General features: G+C 45.1%; 1 protein-coding gene across 2 annotated transcripts; it reads right to left on the bottom strand.

The window, feature by feature from the left end:
• Positions 1–7,647: 7,647 nt before the first annotated feature.
• On the bottom strand, positions 7,648–15,543 carry KCNJ2 (potassium voltage-gated channel subfamily J member 2). Of its 2 annotated transcripts, none has more exons than XM_029210683.1 (2): positions 15,357–15,543; positions 7,648–9,457 (listed from the first exon to the last, which is right to left on the bottom strand). In XM_029210683.1, the coding sequence occupies exon 2, from the start codon at positions 9,235–9,237 to the stop codon at positions 7,954–7,956; it is 1,284 nt and encodes a 427-aa protein (XP_029066516.1). In that variant the 5' UTR covers positions 9,238–9,457; positions 15,357–15,543; the 3' UTR covers positions 7,648–7,953. The 2 variants fall into 2 exon arrangements, with proteins under 2 accessions (XP_029066516.1, XP_029066515.1); XM_029210682.1 differs by lacking the exon at positions 15,357–15,543 and adding an exon at positions 14,488–14,631.
• Positions 15,544–16,092: the final 549 nt, after the last annotated feature.

Raw genomic sequence — 16,092 nt, forward strand, 5'->3', positions numbered from 1 at the left:
TCTATTGGTAAATAATCTGTTTTCATGGGTCTAAGTGCCTAATGCAGCTGTTCATATATTTTAAAGGAAACTCCTAGATGCTATTTAGTGAAACATGCTCTCTTTGTTTGCAGGATCAAATAAAACGTTGCTTAACTGGGACTTTAGACATACAAGAGTTTTAGCAAAAATTTGAAAAACAAAAGCCAAATAGAACGACACAGTGTGAGATTTGATTCATTTGTTCGTTATACAGCAGGGAACCCAGATACTTGCCCAAAGGCGAGGATAATTTCAGACCTAATCTAAGCAGTGTCTGGGGTCAGAGCAGTCATTTAGCGGGAAGAAGTAAAGGAACAGCATCTTAGGGAGCAAAGTTTTTACAAAACTACCTCAAATGATTCCCAGTAAGGTGTTGCAGGAATATTTGAATCCATGGTCACAACCCAGTAAAAATATTTAATCAAGTGAAGATCTCTGTGCAGTGCCTAATAAGTCATAAGTATTCAACAACTGGTACTTATAATTATACAGAGACTTTTTGTATATAAAACTCAGTTTTAAGACAAAATGAATATACAATGGTACCACCCTTTTTCCAAACTGTGTCCTATTGAAGACAAAATCCATACAGAAAGTTTTGAGTAACCAGTACCATATAATAATTCCTCAATAAATTTTGGGTCAAACTGAATAGAATTTTCTAGAAGCCAAACCCATTAACAGAGTCAACCATTCAGAATGTAATTTCACACTTGAAATAAAAAAGATCTCTGAAAATTAGTACCATCACCACAAAAACTCTACGCTCAAGCCAGGTCTTTTGTGTCTCACCTGTACCTTTCTGGCTATTATTAGTCATATAGTCTTTATAATGGATTATCTGATTTCCTCAAAACAGCAGAGAGAAGCAAGAACCTAAACGGGGTCTTCCCTGGTGGCGCAGTGGTTGAGAGTCCGCCTGCCGATGCAGGGGACACGGGTTCGTGCCCCGGTCCGGGAGGATCCCACATGCTGCGGAGCGGCTGGGCCCGTGAGCCATGGCCGCTGAGCCTGCGCGTCCGGAGCCTGTGCTCCGCAACGGGAGAGGCCGCAACAGTGAGAGGCCCGCGTACGGAAAAAAAAAAAAGAACCTAAATGGTGCTAAGGACAAAATAGTAGCTGATTGTTTAATGGACAGACTTCAAAGCACACCCCACCAGGAAGAGACGCACCTAGTAGCTTGAACCACACAAGGAAACGTTAAATAATACACACTATTTTTTGAATGAGGCAGAGAATTGTATAATATTTTAGCAAACCATTCCTCCAAAACAATGAATGCCCTCGAGGCAACAAATTTCCGTTATTCCAAGAGAACCACTTACGTGTAATTATCCATCATTATTATTCTTACTATTTAGTAACACTTGTGCTGAGTCTGGCTCACCTTTTCTCTCTTCACTTTCCCAACACTTGTACTCCTCTAGCCTCCAAAGCAGATGACTGACTTTTCCAGTTCTAGGACTGCCCGTCTTGCATCCTGGGGAAACCCTGTGTCCCAAACAGACCAGGACAGCTGGTCAACCTATTCCAGAGCCAGGTACTATGATAGTTTTATTCACCCATGCCTTGCAGGTATCACCTTATAATTATATAAAAATGTTTAAGTCATTATAACAAACCTCATATAGTGGCTCAAATCATCAGGTCACTAGGCTCCTTTGCTCACTCAAAATGCAAAAAGCTAGGTTTCTCTTTTTATTTCATTTCTTTTGTTTCTTTTAATTGGGGAAAGCAAATCTGATTGATGTAGTCAGTGTTTCGAGCTTTAATGTGGAAATTTCTAGAGAGAAACATGTTTTCTTCTTTGTGAGTATTATCTAGAGGTTGTTGCTTAAAGAGGCTGGAGTTGGGAGGCCTTGCTTGGCTTTCACTGAAAAGGCCTAAGCAGAAAACCTCTGAAATTCTACCCTCGCCTTTTCTTTTTGTACAAGTTAATTTTCTTTTTTTTAAAGTAGAGGTGGGACTCATATAGCACTCAACCTGTTGCCTGGAGTTACCACCCTGTATCTTGTTTAATGGGACCAATCACCAAGCGGATCATGTTACACCTTTGGCGGCCCACAGCTGGAGGAAAGCAGAAGTGTGTGACGTGGTGAGGTGCCTGCCGTTTGGTTAGTAACAGACCTTTGTGGTTTCACCTCGGGACAGACCTCAGCGATTCCTAGTTAACTGAAATGAATCTGAAGTTTGAAATTTACCTAAATCCCACAACTGATGCTTATTTGTAATTAATCTACCTTTGTGAGTTGTCCTCTCTCCTCAGGAACCAAGGGAGCAATTGTAGAGCAGGTTATGAAGGAGGTGGGTGCTCATGTATAGTCTCCTACGCGGAGAAAAAGAATGCATTTTCATCACCAAGGAGAATAAAAACTGAGAAGCAGAGAGGCCTGAAACGAAATGATGAAGCTTTTCCCAAGAATGCCTCCAAATGGAAAGCGTAGTATATAATGATAAAAAGCTCAGCCCAGGGCTAAATGGCCTCCATTTATTTTTTTAATCGAAATATAGGTGATTTACAACGTTGTGTTAATTTCTGCTGTACAGCAAGGTGATTCAGTTATACACAAATGTACATTCTTTCTCATATTCTTTTCCATTATGGTTTATCCCAGGAGCTTGAATACAGTTCCCTGTGCTTATACAGTAGGACCGTGTTGTTTATCCCTTCTATATATAGTAATAGTTTGCATCTGCTCACCCCAAACTCCCAATCCATCCCTCCCCCACCTCCCCACTTGGCAACCACAAGTCTGTTCTCTGTGTCTGTGAGTCTGTTTGTGTTTCATAGTTAAGTTCATTTGTGTCATATTTTAGATTCCACATATAAACGATATCATATGGTATTTGTCTTTCTCTGTCTGACTTACTTCACTCAGTGTGATAATCTCTAGATCCATCCACGTTGCTGCAAATTAAATGGCCTCAGTTTAAAGCTCAGCTCTAATACTTACTAGCTGTGTGTGCTTACACAAGATACTCAACCTCTCTGGGCCTCAGTGACCTCATTTCCTTTTTTTTTTTTTTTGGCTGCACCGCATGGCTTGTGGGATCTTAGTTTCCCAACCAGGGATCAAACCCGGGCCCTCTGCAGTGGTAGCACAGAGTCCTAACCCCTGGACTGCCAGGGAAGTCCCCTCATTTCTTAAATAGGGATAATAATCATGCACACTCCACAGGGTTGCTCTTAAGATTAAATTATTCAATACTCATAAAGAATGTAGAACCATCTTCAAAACATAGTAAGGGCTTTGTTAAAAGAAAAATATTTGTTAAAGGAAAAATATTAAGGAGCAACCCATATTTCAGGATGGGGATTTTCCTCAGTGTTTCCAATGGTGGAAAACAGTTAAGCTATTTGAAATTTGCCAGAGGAGTTGACATTTTCTCTGAGACCACAGATCCTTGGTACCTTGGTACCCTGAAATGCTCTATAGCTTAGTGGATTAAACTAAATTTAGAAGCACATAAAACCTGAATTTGAATACCCGCTCGATGATTTATTAGCTTTCAAATCCAGCCTCAGTTTCTTCCTGTATAACAGAGGTCAATAAATTACAGACCATGTGCCAAACCTGGCCCTCCAGCCGTTTGTATAAGTAAAGTTTTATTGACAGACAGCCGCACCATTTGCTGTTGTATTCTCCGTGGTTGATTTTGTAGTACCAGGGCAGAGCTGCATAGTTCTGACAAAGACTGTTCCACAAAGCCAAAAATATTTACTATCTGGCCTTTTAGGGAACATATTTGCCAACTCTGATCTATTACACGAGAATATAATAACCTGATTTGGTTTCGGGGGAATGAAATAATTGAAAGCCAGAACCCTACCCAGTTAGGCTCAATAAAGAGTAACTCCTGTTGTCAGCACAGAGACTCAAAATCTAAACCTTACACGTTTTGTTAGTTTTGTTTGCTTGTTTCTCGGTCTTTTCTATCTAGGCCATTCTGTCCAGAAACAAAATACAAGCTTGACTTCCTCTTACTTGGATTAAAGTAATCTGCCCCCCACACCTGTTTCGGTGATTGGTTCTATTTATCCAAACTATCAGGGTTTATGCCCTCTTGTTTGGGAACCTTTGCTTTCTATCTCAGGGATGCTACGGTAACCATACAGGGAGCCCAAAGATTCTTGCACTGATTTGTTTTCAATTTTTAATTTTTTATTTAGAAATAATAAAATAAGACATAATATATAAAAATATGTACAATCCATGGTTTGTGCAGTACATTAGGAAGACTTTAGATACAAAAAGACAGCAAACGGGAAAATAATAACTCTCACGATTGTCAAAGGCCGGGATTGTTCAATTCACCGCAGCCCCAGAGCTGAAACCCAACATAACTAGAAAAGGGATTCTAGTTGGGAGTGAGTGACTATGCAGCACTTTTTTTTTCTTCTTTTTTTTTTTCAACCTTAACATTATTGGACACAGAGTGAAAAAACACTCACTCTGTTTCTCAGAACAAGCTTTTTACCTTTACTGAGTGGCTTATCATCCAATATGAACCAACATTTGTTTTTTGTAAGAGTGACGTGATTTAGGGGACAGAACTCATTGAATAAACATCAAGCTTTGAGGTGGGAGTTGACAGGGAAGAAAGGAAGTGAAGGGAAGAAATAATGCATTGATAGAATTGAAAAAAAAAAAGATAAAACAAACTTTCACCAGGAATTTGGAAATGGTTTCAGAGTTATGGGTGACATCCTTAAAATGTCTGATTCAAGTATACTCTTAGAGGGATAGAAAACTATTCCTTTCTCAATAATCAAAATAGAATTCACTTTGTCTACCTTTTCTTTAAAAATAGGATAACCAGGAATCTAGTCCCCCTCCCAAAAATATAATGCCCATCCAGATATGGGCAAAAATTCTTTAAAAGGGATAAATTCAGTGGGGGTTTGCTTGTCACGGAGAAGCCAACACAGATCCCGGAACAGACCCCAGATATTCACAGTGAGTCTCTTCAACCTGCATTCTAATGACATGTGTGCACTAATTAAGGAAACCCAGTCAATGACAAATGTTTTGAAGGTAAAATGCAGCAAAAACAAAAACAAAAACCGTTGTGCATTACCTGTGTCTTGGCTCTTGACAAAAAAAAAAAAAAAAAAAATTGCCATTTAAAGCTTGTCACTGTGAAAATACTAATAACTAGAAAAAGCTTTCAAATCAACAGTCCATGCTGAAATAAATAACAGAAGAACATAGCAATACGAACCTTATAAGGCTGGTAAATATTTGCTAAAACCATGCTAACCGGTAGCATATAGGTACTAGCTCTCAGAAATGGCTGCACTGAAATCATACTTTCTATGGCAACTTTTTTCCCTTTACATTTCTATTTACATTTGGCTTTAAATATGAAAATATCTGATAAACTTTATAAAATGTACACTTTAAAAACATAGCTTCTGCAAAATTTTCTTGAAAAAAAAAAACAAACCTGTGCACCAGAAATTTTAGATTTTTTTTTTCTCTTTTTCAGAAAGAAGTTGCAAGAGTTCCCTCCCTCATTCTTGCCCCCTACCCACCCCCTTTCAAATATCTCAAGTCTTTTTAAGTGGCAGAGCTGTGTGATGGGAAGGTGCCTTTTCTGTGGTCACCCCCATTCTCCACTGAATCATCATTTAATTTATAGACCATTGAATACTCTTTGGTTTGATTATTTTCCTTTGCAAAAATATCGAAGTAGCAGCAGCTGAAACCGTCAGCATCCTCTGTCAATGGCCGAACACTTGCCATTTACAGAAGAATGTAAATTCTGTATCCACGCAATCCCTCCAACTCTCTAAACAACTTCCCTAATCTGCCTTTAAGTTTGGACTTAAAATAACATCCACTTGCTTGATATCTCTAACTTGGTTTCAGTGAAAATAACTCCACAGTGTTCAAACCCATCGACTCTGAAGGCTGAGGACAGCAGAGACTGTCCGATTATTGCAGGCACCGCATTCAGATATGGCTGTTCAAGAACCAGAGACCATCACAGACAACAGTTTACAAAATACAGGATTCTAGAACAAGCTGTTTTTTAATGGCATACAGGGATATAATACCGTAAGAGAGTTGATTTTGAGACGCCAATTAAAAAGAAAAGTCAGCAACCCCAGAATTCACAAATAAGGAACTTTAAACCAAAAGAGAGTTCCATTATGTTGAGCTAGAGCGGAAAACAAGACAAAACAAAATGTTTCTAGCAAGTCAGGCAGCCAGGCGGGAGAGGCTTCTGGAAAACAATGTGCCCTAAGTAGCCTGCTCTAGGGCTCCGCGGGCAAAAGGGATCAGCTCGGATTCAATCATGAGCGTGCATCCATCAAGGGGAAAGGACCCTTTTAGATCATTATCTCCTTTACTCGTGAGTCTCTTAGAATTTTTATGGCTCTTGTTGACCCTAAATTACTGAGACATTTTCATTCCTACTCTGTACCATTAGAAAAAAAAAAAAAAAAAGCAATGTTCCCCTCCCTCCTGAATACTTGAGCTGATGAGCTACGTCAAAATGGCTCTTCGGCATCTTCCCACCTTCCCACTTCGGCATTCACAGCCCCCTCGTATGCTGTAGGACTCAGTCCAGACAGCCTGATCGTAAGAGCCAGCCTAGAGGCCAGGCGTGGCATCTTTTGGAAGATGCAGTTAAGCTGGAGATGTACCAGCTGTCAGGGCAAGGAATTCAGCCACAGGGGTATAAACCTATTGATCTTTCAAGCTGGATGGCTCAGCGTCAAGGATGCCAACTCATTTCAACCTAGGTCTTGTCTTCTGGAATAAATTTTGGAATGTGCAAAAAATGGAAAAACCCAGAAAAAAATCTAAGGGCACATCACCGTCTCTCAACGTCGTATGCGTTCACCTGGCTAGCACCACCTCGAAGGAAAGAAAAGATGTTTATATCGCGTGCGTGTGAATTTTTCTTCCCCTGTCTTCTTCCTCCTATAACGTGAAAGTTACATGAAGGGACAGAGACGTAAAGCACGGCACTTACTCGACTGTGTGTGTGATGTTCTGTTTTCTGAATAAGGTGCAAAAGGAGAGGGCAGTTCATGGTCTTGCTGAGGTTCAAAGTTATTGTCTCTTGATTTCAAGGCAGCCGTGGGGCTTTCTTTCCTTTTTAGTATAAGCTCCACTGTGCAAAAATGTGCATTCTCTTTGGTATTTATTTCAGGTAGTCTAACTTAAAATTTGAGATCACCCATTAACATCATGGAGAAAAAAAAAAAAACAATAACAACAACCCAGAGGCTACCATTTGGCTAGTGTTACATAATGCCCTTATGTAACCGGAAAGAGATTGACAGAGAGAGACAGAGAGAGACAGAGAGAGAGAGAAATCAATTCTAGCAAACAAATTACTGGCCTCAAAAAATCAGGCTCTCGTTTTGGCAACTAACAGCCAAATACCTGCCACCTTGAAGCGCATACCATGAGCTCTCAAGAAAGTTCAACACTGACTTTTTAAATTACACACAAGAAAAACTACACTGCAACAGTACAATGTGTGTTCGTGTAGTTAGCAGCTTTTCAAAAGTTAAGGCAGAGTCTTGCCTTGAAAACATTTAAAAATGTGATGCCATTTAAAAACATTCTTGTTCCCTAAAGAGAAGCATTCTGGAGACGTCAAATACCCAACCAACCAAGGCTTGCCTGCAAGTTCAAGTTTGGTACGAAAACACAAGACAAGACATAAACATCCCATAACTTATTCTACAACGTGTTATGTGCCATCGGGTCACGGGAGGGCAGGCATGTTTAGTGCTTTAGGTTCATCTCTGAGCCTACAGTCTTTCTTTGAAAGCATCGTGCTAGCCTCAGTCCCTCGTGGTCACTTGTCTCAAACCACCTCTTCACCAGTACCGTCGTCTGCGTAACTGCTTTGGGCCTTTGACCAACAGACTGCGTTTCAAAGTAACTATTCCCGAGGAGGAATTAGTCATATCTCCGACTCTCGCCGTAAGGGCCTGGGCTCTAGGGGTACACTTGCCTGGTTGTGAAGGTCTATGTCAGGGGGTGTGTCCGTACTCGTGCTCTCTGGGACCCCGTTTTCACTGTCTTCTTCCTCTTTGCTTGTGAGGGCAACCTCATTTTCATAGCAAAAGGAATTAGCGCTGGAGAGGATGTATTTCTTCTCCGCTAAGTCCCTGGCGCTACAAAGGGGAGTGTTGGGTACTTCGTAAGTCTTGTGGAACCTCGAATAGTCTACTTTGTAGTAATGCTTCTCCTCGAAGAGGACGGGCTCGTAGCGGTGGCCCCAGAGGATTTCGTTGGCCAGGTACGAGCTCCGGCACTGCGTGGTCATGGCCGTGGCTTCCACCATGCCTTCGAGTATCACCACGATCTCAAAGTCCGCGTTGTCGATGTCCTGTTTGCTCAAATCGTATAAAGGGCTGTCCTCGTCTATCTCGTGGACGATGGTGATGGGGGACACCAGAAATATGCGGTCAATGCCACTGTCAAAGCCGACGTTGATGTCTATTTGATCCAGGGGGATGTACTCCCCTTCGGAAGTAATCCTGGATTTGAGGAGCTGTGCTCGCACGTGAGCTTCCACCAGGTGGCTTTTCCGAAGGTTGCCCACCCGCCACATCAGACAGAGCTTGCCATCCCTCATGGCGATCACGGCGTTGTGGCTGAAGACCAGGGTCTCGTTTCTCTTCTTGGGCTTGGCCATCTTGGCCATGACCGCGCCAATGATAAAGGCGTCGATGATGCAGCCCACGATGGACTGGAAGACCACCATGAAAACAGCCACGGGGCACTCGTCTGTGACGCAGCGGAAGCCGTAGCCTATGGTGGTCTGCGTCTCGATGGAGAAGAGGAAAGCGGCCGTGAAGCTGTTGACCTCGGACACGCACGCTTTGCTCTCCTTGGATGCGTCCAGGTCCCCGTGGAGCAGCGCTATCAACCAAAACACGCAGCCGAAAAACAGCCAGGAGAGAACGAAAGCCAGGCAGAAGATAACCAACATCCACCGCCAGCGGATGTCCACACACGTGGTGAAGATGTCCGCCAGGTACCGTTGGCCCTTCTCGCCCACGTTGATGAACTGCACGTTGCAGTGGCCGTCCTTCTTCACAAAGCGGCTCCGGCACTGCTGTCGAGTGTGGACTTTACTCTTTCCGTTCCCAAAGCCATTGGCCACCGCCAGGGTGGCCAGCTTCATGCCGTCCTCCTCCGAAGAGACGATGCTGTAGCGGTTGGTGCGTACGCTGCCCATCACTTCTGCTGTGGACGCCAGCGCTTCTGCTTTGGAAAACAGTCTGAGTTTTTGCAAAACCCTTTGGAGAAACAGGTTTGAATGTTCAGTGAAGACCCACACACACAGAAAAGAAGGAGAGATGGGGGTCTCCAAGAGCCTTAAGGTTCTTTCTACCAAGGTCTCTCTCCTGGCGTGCAGAGTCACCTTAGTAACTCAGCTGACATCCAGAGAACAGGTCCTACCAAAAAAAAGAGAGAGAGAGAGAGAGAGAGATCGTTCGTTACAAAAGAAGTCATGGAAAAATGAAGTCTACTCCCTAAGGCAACATTTCCTAGCCAGACACAGGGTCAGATATAGATAAATGTCCTCTACGTTGAATTACTGGGTTTTTCGTTTCCTTGTAGCCCCAGAGAAATAGACAGAAAAGAAAATATTTTCTTATATTATTTAGAAGCATGAAGTCATTAAACACAGAAGAGTTAGTTGTTCGTGACAGTCTTTCAGCTGAAATCTCAGGTCTCCCTTCCCCTATTTTTTGCCAGCGATCTGGAATATTCTACTTTACAGAGCTACCTCTCTCCTCTTATTCTCTTCCTTTGCCTTCGCTACTTGCTGGGGGTCCCAGGTGATTAGGCAGAAGAAAGACTTTCTAACTCCAAGGTTTGCCATGAAGCTTTAAGAACGCGGACATGTCGGGAGAGCATTTCGCATGAACGCAGAACGTTAATATTAATTGAACAGCAGGTGCATGTTGAGAGAATAGGAGAGCCCTTGATGACAAGTTGAAATCCAAAAGCACCGACTATTTTGTTTAAAAGATAAAACTGAGCAGACAGCCCTTCTAATCATCTGAAAGGGATCCCAGTTTCTGGAGACTGTTTGGGCTTATTCCGTCACTTCACACACTGAAAGCGGCCACTAGGCAGAAACGCCTCTGTTAGCGCAAGTGATTCTGACTTGAAGACACAGGTTTACTCTGGGGGATACAGAGGGATCCTGTTGCCTAGCAATGAGAGTCCTGAAAGTCTCTGGAGATGGGATTGTCATGTGTGATGACAGGCTAGGAAGTAAGCACCTTTGTGCCCAAGGACCAGGTCTTTAGCGGATTGACATAAAGCTGGAACTCATTTCGTGGAAGTCCAAGTCTATGTTTTCCCAAACAGAGACGACTTTGCAGTAGTAAATCATAAGAGTCCCTCAGCTGACTTTTCACTTCCAGTGCCGCTGCTTGCTCTCTGTTCCTATGGAGAACGCACTCACCTTTACTTAATGAGAACAAATAGTAGTTTTCAGTTTTCTCCTCCTGCTCCATCTCTCCCCGCCCCGGCCCAGGTAAAAACCACCCATTGACTTTGACTTTCCAATTTTGCTCCAAAGAAACTCGTTTTTCCTGGACTCACAAAAGCCTAGGAGAAAGTCTAGGGTGTTTTGTTGACCAAATACAAATTTAAAAATTGAATATAGCACAGATCTGAGAAATAAAAGTGATGCTCGACTTTTCAAACCACCAAATCTCTCTCCTGTATTAAAGGGGTCAATGAACAACAGATGGACAGGATCAGAAATCTGTCGAAGCCCTGATGACGAAGACTCCACTTTTTCTTTCTCCCCCCAAGCCACATTCAGATTAAGCACTTAACAGAACCACTGTTCAGCCAAGCCAACTGCAAACAAAGAGAGCAAATCATTGATCTGTTTCGGGCACCCCCTTAAAGAGAGGCAAGGTGCATTGTCTTTGAAAATGTCTTGTTACAGTCTTTTCACTTCTCCCTTTTTATCCAAGTTATTATGCAAGAATGCGCCCCAACACATTTTTCCTGAGATTAGTCATCTGTGAAAATTGCAATGTGTGTTACACTTTGGCAGCTTTTGACACCTAAGTGTGCCTGATTTGAAAGTGCCTTTGAATTACTTTATAAAAGGAAGTTGCTGTGCCTTCCCAGCCTTCCACCTGCTTCAATGTTTTGTCTGCTTCCCCATGAAGTTTGTACTTGGACAAAAGAAACAAGACTCCTATTCCTCAGGGTTCTAGATCCTGGACACGGAAAGAATTTTTTTAAACAGTGATTTCAGCTCACTCGGCCCGTATGAAGTTGCCAAGCATTTCTACACAAAAACAGAGATCACAACATGACACTGAATGCAGGTGCATTTTCCAAGAAGGGGGGGCGAGGGAGGCCTCATTTAAATAGTGCTTGTATCCCTGAGCTCTGTGTGACTTCAGAATCTTATAAGCTGACACCAAGAAATTCCCTTTTCATGATTCAAAACAATCCTTCCATCTGAGTTACCATTAGGGCCCATGAGTAGACAGTCTCAAATTTCTTCTGACTTATTTCTGCACTCTTTCCAGATTAAAGCATAACAACCATATGAAATCTAAAGACTGAATTACGACTTTCCAAAAATCTTGACCCCAGGACATTAGCTTGAATTCCACAAAACACACACTACCAGCTTCCTACGAATAGCTTTCCACATTTAGAATCTTGAAAAGAGCCTGTATCGAGCAACTATTATTGTCTTATTTCCATTGCTAATGACAGAATTTGTTCCATATGTGGAGCATCATTTAGAAATTCTACCATTTCTGCCTGGAGAGGGGGGAAAAAAGGATTTTTTTTGGCAAAATGGAAACTTTTGTCACTTCCAGCAGGTATGCTCCAAAACAGATTTACGTGTGTATATGTGCGCACACACATGATGTGCATTCAGACTCTGGTGGAGCTGACGATTACCCTCTCACACCTGCCAACGTGTGAGAGGGTAATTGTCTTAATATTCCGCTCTGAAGAACGTCTTTCCTATTAACCTGCCCGCATGCCTGAGCGGCCTCAAGCAACCAGAAAACTTCCTCGCCTGCGCTTCTCACACTGAAAATCACCGATTCATGAGCATCTGGGAAAGTACTTTAATTAGGAATAGGGCTTTCGTGTAACTTCATTTTAGGGCTCTATTCTTGATACGTTCTTAATTAAGAATAGATGAAAATATCACGCGATTGGAGTCCTCGATGGGCACAACTCGGGAGAATTGATACTCGGGTTGATGAACAATGTGTAAATTCCCCCGTTTTCAGCTAAAGTATTTAGGGGCCTGATGTAAATGTAACAGACACAGATCATCATTTTTACCCAGGCTATAACCAATGAGGTAGAAAGTATTCCTGGGAAACTGAGAGGCTACATGTGGTGCTCTTCATGTTATGACTATTTATAGGCCGAGCCAAAATGAAGCATAAGCAACGGAAAAAAATAGTTCAGGGCTTCACTCTCAAGGTAGATGTTAAAGGAGAGAGAGCTGTGGATCCACATACACGGTCGAGGAGACAACACGGTGTAAATGAATGCATCCAAATCATTTTTAACATAAAGGAAATATTCCCAATACGGAGTATAAAAGAAGAGAAACATGTAACCATGAAGAATAAATGAGAATAAGTGGGTCCCCTCATAGGGTCGTGGCGTGGAGCAAATAAGAAAGTTTCTAAGGAAGGATAGGAAATAAGGATGGTAAAAGAAAGTGCCCTGGGATGAAAGAGAGGTCGGCTGAGTGTCTAGAGAAGCTATTCCCCTGCTGACGCCATATAGACCGGCCTGAGTGTGCTCTGGGCACACTGTTGCTATTAGAGCTCTAGGCTAGCAAAGCAACCTCTCAGAGGCTCAGTAAACAGAAGGGAGGGGGAGGGGCGGTAAGGGAGGCGGGATACCCACTCGTCTACGTGAGCCCTATAACTTTTACACCCAACAATGCAGGTAGCCTCACTCAACATGTGCACATGCTGAAAAATATACCTCTTTGGCCAACAAAAAATATACACTAAAAAGAAAAAAGCTTGAAACAGTCCGGCTGCTCAGGTAAAGACATGGTCAGTCTCCCATGCTACTCAAAAGTCATACAAGGACTCTACAGCTAACCAGGGATTCTACAACCAGAAAGTCTGAAGGAAGTAGAAATAGCGAGTGTGTGTGTGTGTGTGTGTATGTGTGTGTGTTTTAACGCCACATTCACAAGAGCTCGGAACAAATATCCCCATGGAGAGCAATAATACAAAAGGAAGTGCCAGCAAATGGGGAGGGGGAGGGGCTGAAAGTAAAGTGACATGACCTTGACCCCAACTCTCACCCCTCCCACCATCCTTAAAGTAACATCTCTTACTCCTGAGCCTGGGGATTTTTCCGGATAATGGCAAATATAAATAAAACACTTGGCGCAGGGTTGGAAGCGAGCAGGAAAAAGCTAGCAAGTGTACAGGTAACATACAGCAGACACACAACAGCGGTTAGTGAGAGGAAATCTGACAGCCTACCGATTATTAACGCGAAAAGAAAACAAGTGGTACAAAGCAATATGCCCTCCTCGCATACCCAAAACACGTTTCCAAATAATGCCTTGTTTCCTAAAAGGTAAATTCTGAGTTTATGAAAATCCCCAGGTTTCACAGGTATTCCAGTTACCATCCTACTGATAGGATTACCCAGACACAGACGATAAACTACCCGTTTCCTATCTCGATTTTTTTTCCAACTGTCATGATGACTCTATGTTATGATGCAATCTTTTGCAGAATCAAGTCGTTTGACCACTATGCTTCCCTGAAACCACACTGTCTTCCAATTTCGGTGTTAATATTATTATTACAAAGAATAACAAGTTGCTCAGGGGAGAGTGACATAGGATGTGAAAGTTTTGCTGTCTTCCGGCTGAAATCCAACGCGAGCTCCCGCTCTCTTCCCCAGCAAAGCAACTTTGAGACGCTCGCTGGGTTTGGTACTCGAAGCTACACTTGAAGCAATGACAAAGGGGCGGGGGTGAGGGGGAAGACACCAAGGATCCAGATCTAGCGCTGAGGTTTGCCAAAGTCTGAGACCAGTACTCTAGACGCACCCGCTCCCCCCTTTTTTTCCGCTTAGAGCGAGAGCGAACAGAGGCTCCCTCGCCCTTGTCTCCAAACTCAGTATCTCGCTACAGCTGGTGCATTGGAAGTTATGAGCACAAACAGATGCTGCAGAGAAATCTGTTTCTATTGCTCAACTGTTCCAAGCATGTCTCAGTATTTTTAGCTCTGGGGGTGTTCTGGTGCGCGCACAAACTCTATAGGCATGGTCTGGGACTCCGGAGCGTGGGTGAGCGCTAAGGCAGAGTGACAGCTGGGCACCTCTGGGGCGGCGGGGCAGGGGAGGGTCGGGGACGGCAGCCCGAGTCCACTCCCCGGGACGCACAGGCAACGAGAGGAAAGGAGGGAAGAAAACACACAGCAGCCCTTACCTGTTGCCGGCGCAGGAGCATGGGGACATGGCGTGGAAGTGGGGGGTTACAGAGGCATGTAAGATCCAGGAGTTTGTACAAGCGAGCGAGCCAGGGCGAAGCAGCATTCCCAAGACCCAGCTTGCCGGCGCCGGGCGGGCTGCGCGCTGGCCGGGGCTCCAGGGCGCTCTGAGCTTTCCTGGGCTCTTTTGAGGCGTCGCGAGCCACCGGCCCGCCTGGCCCCGCCCCCGGCCGCGCCGGCCAATCGCAGCGCGCCTGGCCCCGGGGACCGCGCGGGGAGGGAGGATGCTGCGCCCGCGGCCGCGGGGCTGCCGCCGGGGAGAACCTGCCGCCGCTTCCTTCCCGTCCGGCCCCCGCCCCCCTCCACCGCGCCCCAGCCGCCGGTCCGGCTGCGCAAGGGAGGGGGAAGCTGCGCCCCGGCCCGGCCGGCAGCAGGTGGGAAGCTCCGCGGCCGGGCTCTTGCGGCTGCCTCGTGGCAGCCTGGCCCTTGGGCAAAGCTTCCAACCCCTTCGCCAGCCCTACACTTGCCCTCTTCTGTCGTCTGTGGCTGCGGGGCGGGGCGTGCGCCCCCAGAGGCTCGCGAGGTGCCAGGGTCCGGGAGAAGCGGTGGCAGCCGGGGAGGCTTGCATTTCAGCCTTTCAGCCGGGGCGCGTCTTCTTCTCCCTTCACCCCCCTCCCACCCTCTGAATCCGCCCGCCCCCCACCCCCCACCCCCCCAGGACCAGCGGTGCGCTGAAGAGCCGCGAATTAAACGGGGAAAGGGACCGCGACCGGCTCGCAGAACCTAGCGGGATTCAGACGCGCGCGAGGGTTGCAGCTGCCTGGGAGAAGAAGCTATCCCTCCTCCCGGCTCTGGGTCAATTACTTACAAAGCGCCTAGACTGCTCGGAAGGGTGAACCGCTCGCTCGCTCTCGCAGGGCCCGCCCTCAATCTCTGTCTGCACCAGCGCCCGGCACGCTCTGCTGATCTAAAATCAGAGCAATTAAAGAGTAATGAACTCTCTGGAACGGCGACTCCTACAGACACTCAGCGCTGCCGCGCATCAGCGCCTCCCAGCCCTCCTTCCCAGCAGCCAGGCAAGAGCATGTAGACCCTTTCCAGAGACCCTTTCAGAAGCTCCGTCAGCTTCAGCGCGAACCGGGTGTGGACCCTGGAACGTTACAGATTAAACCGTGTGTGTGTGTGTGTGTGTGTGTGTGTGTGTGTGTGTACTTTGGTGTCATAACGCAGCTTTGCTCTTAAAGGATATTTAGGAGTCCCCAAGTTTGAAATCCGTGTGTGTGTGTGTGTGTGTGTGTGTTGAATGTGCATTTCCTCAAGCGATCAAATGTGTCTTCCGCGCAGTTTATTTAAACCTCTGAAAGGCCTCCTAGAGACGCCAAACTACTTCAACAAACTAGCTCGTATTCTGGGCGGCACAGCCCGGCTGGATTTGTGCGTATGGGAGAGTGAAACTGACACTTCAAGGAAAGGGTCTGCGCCTGGACCCACCTCCGAGCCTCATACCCGCACGCGGCCCCTAGGAGGTGCTGGTGAAATACGCTTGGGTTTTGCAGATCGCTCTTAATCCTGCCTTAGCAAGTGGGCCACTTTTCCTAGCACCG

Source organism: Monodon monoceros, unplaced genomic scaffold (assembly GCF_005190385.1).
Source record: "Monodon monoceros isolate NGI ecotype Baffin Bay Population unplaced genomic scaffold, NGI_Narwhal_1 Super_Scaffold_9, whole genome shotgun sequence".
In the NCBI taxonomy this organism is placed as follows: Eukaryota; Metazoa; Chordata; class Mammalia; order Artiodactyla; family Monodontidae; genus Monodon; species Monodon monoceros.